Source organism: Heteronotia binoei, chromosome 17, assembly GCF_032191835.1.
Source record: "Heteronotia binoei isolate CCM8104 ecotype False Entrance Well chromosome 17, APGP_CSIRO_Hbin_v1, whole genome shotgun sequence".
NCBI classification, from domain to species: domain Eukaryota; kingdom Metazoa; phylum Chordata; class Lepidosauria; order Squamata; family Gekkonidae; genus Heteronotia; species Heteronotia binoei.
In genome coordinates, this window is record NC_083239.1 from 46,797,989 (window position 1) to 46,805,308 (window position 7,320).

At 51.7% G+C, this 7,320-nt stretch overlaps 1 protein-coding gene across 1 annotated transcript; it reads right to left on the minus strand.

Annotated features, from left to right (window-relative positions):
- Positions 1-1,219: 1,219 nt before the first annotated feature.
- LOC132585870 (C-X-C chemokine receptor type 3-2-like) lies at positions 1,220-6,225 on the minus strand. Its single transcript, XM_060257747.1, has 2 exons — positions 6,193-6,225; positions 1,220-2,263 (listed from the first exon to the last, which is right to left on the minus strand). The coding sequence occupies exons 1-2, from the start codon at positions 6,223-6,225 to the stop codon at positions 1,220-1,222; spliced, it is 1,077 nt and encodes a 358-aa protein (XP_060113730.1).
- Between the last annotated feature and the right edge of the window lie 1,095 nt (positions 6,226-7,320).

Sequence of the window (7,320 nt, forward strand, 5' to 3'; positions counted from 1 at the left end):
CTCCAGTAGTTACGTCATCATGTAGCCAAATCTGATTGGCTACAATGCATTGTGCCGCTGTCCTGTTTATTATGTAGTCCCTGATTGGCTGGGATCATCTGTGTGCTTATTCCAAGGCCAAGAAGAAAGTGACAGCCCTCACTTGCCTCCAGTAATTACATCATCATGTAGCCAAATCTGATTGGCTACAATGCATTGTGCTGCTGTCCTGTTTATTATGTAGTCCCTGATTGGCTGGGATCATCTGTGTGCTTATTCCAAGGCAAAGAAGAAAGTGACAGCCCTCACTTGCCTCCAGTAATTATGTCATCATATAGCCAACTCTGAGTGGCTACAATGCATTGTGCCGCTGTCCTGTTTTTTATGTAGTCCCTGATTGGCTGGGATCATCTGTGTGCTTATTCCATGGCAAAAAAGAAAGTGACAGCCCTCACTTGCCTCCAGTAATTATGTCATCATGTAGCCAAATCTGATTGGCTACAATGCATTGTGCCGCTGTCCTGTTCATTATGTAGTCCCTGATTGGCTGGGATCATCTATGTGCTTATTCCAAGGCAAAGAAGAAAGCGACAGCCCTCACTTGCCTCCAGTAATTATGTCATCATATAGCCAAATCTGAGTGGCTACAATGCATTGTGCCGCTGTCCTGTTTTTTATGTAGTCCCTGATTGGCTGGGATCATCTGTGTGCTTATTCCAAGGCAAAGAAGAAAGCGACAGCCCTCACTTGCCTCCAGTAATTACGTCATCATATAGCCAAATCTGATTGGCTACAATGCATTGTGCCGCTGTCATGTTTACTATGTGGTCCCTGATTGGCTGGGATCATCTATGTGCTTATTCCAAGTCGAAGAAGAAAGTAACAGCCCTCACTTGTCTCCAGTAATGTCATCATACAGTCAAATCAGATTGGCTACAAAACATTGTGCCACTGCCTCGTCCATTATATGGTCCCTGATTGGCTGGGATTGTCCATGTGCTTATTCTACAGTGAAGAAAAAAGTGACAGCTGAGAGAAAAAATATAGCAAAGAATCAGCAACAGGAAGGGATCAAAAACAAGTTGACTATTGGGGGGGGGGGATCTCTTTTCTGCTGAGATTGCTATTTAAAAAAATCCCAAAATTGCAACTGGAGAATGTCAATGTTTTCCCTTGGGATTCCATTTCTCTGGGAACAATCGTAGCCAATCAGATCTTCTTAAGACCAGCATAGCAAGTCTCACATCATGACAGAATAATCGTACTCTATATCTCGGGCTGCAGTTTGGTCTGTGGGCTGGCTATACTCCCAGTTGGAGATGCTCGGCCTGCAACCCCCGCTCCTGTCCTGTCTATGCCACAGCCTGGAAACCTCCCTTCGGAACTTGACCCCCATGAAGGCATACACCAAAGGGTTGAGACAGCAATGGATCAGGCCCAGGGTCTGCGTGAACAACAGTCCGTAATCCAGGGCCTTTCCCCAGGCGCAATTTTGCTTGAAATGACCTTGGCGGTATAGGCTATCCAGGAGGAGAAAGACGTGGAAAGGGGCCCAGGAGAGAACGAAGAGGACCAGGATCACCAGCAGAAAGCACAAGGCCGGCACCTTGCCAAACAGGCGAGCGTGCGAGAGTCGGACTAAGATCCGGCCATAGCAGAAGAGCATCACCAGGACCGGCAGCAGGAAGCCGAGGATGAAAGAAGTGAGACGCAATCCCAGGCGCCACGACTCGGCCTCCTGGGCCTCGAAGCCCAGGTGGCAGATGAACTGCCCCGCCTGGGGGATGAAGGACACCATGCGGAAGTGCAATTCCACGGCCGAGAGGCCCAGGCAGATTCCCCAGAGCACGGCGGAGGCCCAGTAAGCGTGGAGAAGCTTCCAGCGGTGGTACAGCTGTATGCCGCGGACAATTGCCAGGTAGCGTTCCACACTGAGGCAGGCCAGGAGGAAGGCAGTGCTGTAGCTGTTCATGGACATCAGGGCCCCCAAGAGTTTGCAAAGGCCCTCTCGGAACAGCCAACCCTGGGTGAATTGGGCAGCCCAGAAGGGGAGAGTCGTCACCAGAAGGAGATCGGCCACAGCCAACTGGAAGAGGAAGCAGTCGGCCAAGAGCCAGGGACACGGGCGTCGGCCCAAGACGGCCACCACCAGCCCGTTCCCGAGCAAGCCCGCCACGAAGACCACGGACAAGACCACGGGGCTGAAGATGCGAGTGAAGTTGCTGACCTCGCTTTGAACGCACGGGGCCGTTTTGGGGTCGATGTCATCGTAATCGGCGGAATACTGGGAAGGAGAGAGGGAGGAGTTAATGGGAATCTCTGCAAGAAACCAGGTCCCCCTCCCAAAAACGATAGCCAGTTTGTTGCAGTTTAGTTAGGGCTAGTTTTATGAGATTTTGTATGAGCCCAGGGTTCAAATGCACATAAAGCTTTTCGGATGACTATGAGCAAATGGTTGTCTCTAAGCCTAACCAGCCTCACAGGGCTGTTGTGAGTGTGAAACTGGAACAATGAGGCATGCTGCCTTGAGAACAGCAGAAGAGCCCTGGCTGGATCACACCAAGAGTCCATTTAGTCCACCATCGTGTTGCATTCAGAGGCCAAACAGTTCCTCTTGACAGCCAACAACAGGGCATAGAGGCTGAGACCTTCAGAAGAACATCAGAAGAGCCCTGCTGGATCAGACCAGTGGTCCATCTAGTCCAGCCTCCTGCCTCACACAATGGCCAGCCAACAACAGGGAGGACCAACAACAGGGCAGAGAGGCTGAGGCCTTCATAAGAACATCAGAAGAACCTTTGCTGGATCAGACCAGCGGTCCATCTAGTCCAGCATCCTGTCTCACACAGAGGCCTACCAGTTCCCCTGGACGGCCAGCAACAGGGCATAGTGGCTGAGACTTTCAGAAGAACATCAGAAGAGCCCTGCTGGATCAGACCAATGAGGGTCCATCTAGTCCAGCCTCCTGACTCACACAATGGCCAACCAGTTCCTGTGGAGGGCCAACAACAGGGTATAGAGGCTGAGGCCTTCATAAGAACATCAGAAGAACCTTTGCTGGATCAGACCAGCGGTCCATCTAGTCCAGCCTCCTGCCTCACACAGTGGCCACCCAGTTCCTCTGGAAGGTGAGCAACGAGGCAGAGAGGCCAAACCTTCCCCTGATGTTGCCTCCTGGCTGTGGGGTTCAGCGGTTTACTTTATCTATTTATTTTATTTATATCCCACCTTTCACCCCAACGGGGACCCAAAGCAGCTTACGTCCTTCTCCGCTTCTTACGGTTGCCGAGTCCAATTCAAGAAATATCTGGGGACTTTTGGGTGGAGCCAGGAGACTTTGAGAGTGGAGCCAGGAGACATTAGGGATGGAGCCAGAATCAAGGCTGTGACAAGCATAACTGAACTCCAAAGGGAGTTCTGGCCATCACATTTAAAGGGACGGCACACCTTTTCAATGCCTTCCTTCCATAGGAAATAATGAAGGATAGGGGCACCTTCTTTTGAGGCTCATAGAATTGGAACCCCTGGTCCAATCTTTTTGAAACTTGGGGGGTATTTCTGGGAGAGGCACTAGATGCTATACTGAAAATTTGGTGCATCTACCCCCCCCAAAACAGCCCCCCCCAGAGCCCCAGATACCCGTGGATCAATTCTCCACGATTTTCTATGGGAATAAATCTCCATAGGGAATAATGGAGTTCCCAGCAGACATTTCCCTCCCCTCCCCCTGCTTTCTGACGACCCTGAAGCGGGGGGGAGGGTCTCCAAACCAGGGGATCCCCTGCCCCCAACTGGGGATTGGCAACCCTACCGCTTCTCCATTTTATCCTCGCAACAACCTGAGAAGGTAAGTCAGGCTGAGAGAATCTGACTAGCCCAAGGTCACCCAGTGAGCTTCCACAGCACAAGAGGGAATTCGAACCTGGATTTCTCAGAGCCTCGGCCAACACTTAATACACCACGCTGGCCTCTGAAGAGTTCACGAAATACTGTTGGAGTGAGCAACTCAGCGAGTGCGGACACTGAGGGGGCGCTGCATCACTCTGATTGTATATAGCTGTCATTTCCTTGAATGGAATGCCTCTCTTTGTCTGAACCTGGGAGCTTCCTTCTGACCTCTCCTCCCTCCCTCCCTCCTAGGGTTGCCAATCCCCAGGTGGGGGCAGGGGATCCCCCGGTTTGGAGGCCCTTCCCCCGCTTCAGGGTCATCAGAAAGCCGGGGGGGGAAATGTCTGCTGGGCACTCCATTATTCCCTATGGAGAGCGATTCTCATGGGGTTTAATTGAGAATTGATCCACGGATATCCAGGGCTCTGCGGGGGGGGGGGGCTGTTTTCAGAGGTAGAAACAACAAATTTTCAGCATAGCATCTAGTACCTTTCCTCAGAACACTGTCCAAGTTTCAAGAGGATTGGACCAGGGGGTACAATTCTATGAGCCCCCCAAAAGGTGCCCTTATCCTTCATTATTTTCAATGGAGGGAAGGCATTTAAAAGCTGTGCGGTCCCTTTAAATGGGATAGCCAGAACTCCCTTTGGAGTTCAATTATGCTCGTCACACCCTTGCTCCCGGCTCCACCCCCAAAGTCTCCTGGCTCCACCCCCCAGAGTCTCCCAGCTCCGCCCTTCAAAGTCCCCTGGCTCCACCCCCAAAGTCCCCAGATATTTCTTGAATTGGACTTGGCAAGCCCAAGAAGACCATCCAAACACAATTCCTGCTCTGGAGCAGAGGGACTTTGGTGGGGTGGAAGAAGGTCATCCTCCAAATCTGCCATTTTCTCCAGGGGGGGCACAGATCACTGTCACCTAGAGATCACTTGTAATTCTGGGAGATCTCTAGGCCTCACCTGGCAGCTAGCGCCCCTAGCTTTTACACAGCAGCAGGCCTCAGATTCAGCAGAAGCTCAGAAGAGCGCAGCTCCTGAACCTTTCTGAGGGTTCCCCCTCCTCCTCCCCACCTACCTTGTCCATTAAATAGGAGGTGCAGCTGCATAACAATCCCTGGATTAGGAGAGCGGGCAGCCAGCCAGCCATCAGGGGCTTTGCCACGGCCCCAGCAGCCCTCATTAACCTCTGGAGAAGCCCACGCCACCCTTCCTCCACTTCTTATGTGATTTTAGGTGATGGGTGGCTTGCTGGCCTTTTGACTGGAGGCAGGGTGGCCCAGGAGAGCCCCAGGTGAGCGAGGCCTGCTTTGGTTGGCTGGATCTCTAGTCAACCCAAGCAGGCTTCGCTCACCCGGGGCTCTCCTTTCTTGCATCGGGTTCCTTTTGGCTGGGGGGGGGGGGAGGGTGGCATATGCTAATGAGTTATATTAATGAGCCCCGCCACCTATTTTTCTACAAAATGACCCCTGCACAGCAGCCTGTTCTGAAAAGGCAGAGGAACTCAAAGAGAAGTGACCACCTTGTGAACTAGGAGGAAGAGAGATCCTGGTGGACTCATAAGCACGGGGATAGCTTAAAAAGGTAAAGGTAGTCCCCTGTGCAGTAGTGATGTATGGCTGTGAGAGCTGGACCATAAGGAAGGCCGAGCACAGAAGAATAGATGCTTTTGAGCTGTGGTGCTGGAGGAGAATCTCAAGAGTCCCTTGGACTGCAAGAAGATCCAATTGGTCGGTCCTGAGGGAAACCCAGGGGAACCCAGACTGTTCCCCAGAAGGTCAGATGCTGAAGCTGAAGCTCAAATACTTTGGCCACCCAATGAGAAGGGAGCACTCCCTGGAGAAGACCCTGATGCTGGGAAAGACAGAAGGCAAAAGAAGAAGGGGACGGCAAAAGAGGAGATGGCTGGACAGCGCTACTGATGTAACAAACACAAATTTGAGCAGACTTCGGAGGATGGTGGAAGACAGGAGGGCCTGGTGTGACTTTGTCCATGGGGTCGCAAAGAGTCGGACTCGGGTGCGCGACTGAACAATAACAAAGTCTGCTGTGCAAGCGCCAGTCGTTTCCAACTCTGGGGTGACGTTGCGTTCACAACGTTTTCACGGCAGACTTTTTACGGGGTGGTTTGCCCTTGCCTTCCCCAGCCATCTACACTTTCCCCCCAGCAAGCTGTGTCCTCATTTGTCCCACCTCAGAAGGATGGAAGGCTGAATCAACCTCGAGCCAGCGACCTGAACCCAGCTTCCACCGGGTTCGGACTCAGGTCGTGAGCAGAGCTTCGGACTGCAATACTGCAGCTTTACCCCCCTGCGCCAGGGATAACTTACCTCCTGATAAAGGTCCTCGGAATAATTGAACATGTTCGCTTCTGCTGCCGCCGCGACCAAGTCGTTTTCAGTGTTTGGACCAGGCAGGACAAGAAACAGTCATCCCGAACCTGTCCCCCTTCTCCTTCCCCTCCCCCCCCGCAGGGAATGAAAACAAAAAACTGCAGTGATGTAAGAAAGAGGAAATCCGCAGTGTTAAGAAACCTTCCAAGAAGGGGAAGCAGAGAGAGGGCGGGAGGCAGGTGGCCACTGTTTTCTATGTCCTTCTTTTCAAAATTGGGTTGTGCTCCTGTCTTGTACCTCTAAGGGGCACTTGGCGTTCAGAACCTGAGCGCCAACTCTGGATTGGCATGCCCCTGGAAGTGCTCACGTGTGCGGCAGCCACTGTTTATAGGGTCCAAAATAGGGTTGTCAATCACCAGGTGGGTAGAAAAAGAAAACCCTACAGGGTTCCGTGACAACCAGCCTCACGAAGAAAGAAAACTGATCCAAATAATTAGAAATTGTCAATATACCCTTGAACAGAAGTGAAACCTGTAGGGCAGGGGTGTCAAACATGCAGTTTGGGGGCTGAATCAGGCCTCCGGAGGGCTCCTATCAGGCCCCCGAGCAACTGGCTGTCATCTGCTTTCTTCTCCCTATATCTTGCTTCCTTCTGCATCACAGCTTGCTTTGCAAGGCTTGCTCAATGGTACAGGAGCTACAGAGCAAAGTCTCTGTTTTCTCCATTGGCTGAGGCTCCCCCCTTGGGGAGCTTGCTTTGCCAGGCTCTCTCAGTTGCACAGTGGAGCTACTAAGCTAAGCCTCCCTTCTACTGGCTGAGGCTCCCCCTCCAGTTCCCTGGGGACGGGAGGAAAGAGCCAGAGCTTCCTTTGCCCAGTTCCCTGGATCCCATGGGAGAAAAAACAAAGAAAATATCTTTAAGACCAATGAGTGCTAAACATTTTAAGTTTTTAAAAAATATATATTTGCATTTGTCTGTGTTCTTTATAAAATTTGTATCTCTGCTACCTAATCTTAAATAGGCACACATATGGCCCAGCCCGACATGGCCTGGCCCGACAAGGTCTCATTTATGTCAGATCTGGCCCTCATAGCAAATGAGTTCGACACCCCTGTAGGGCAGGA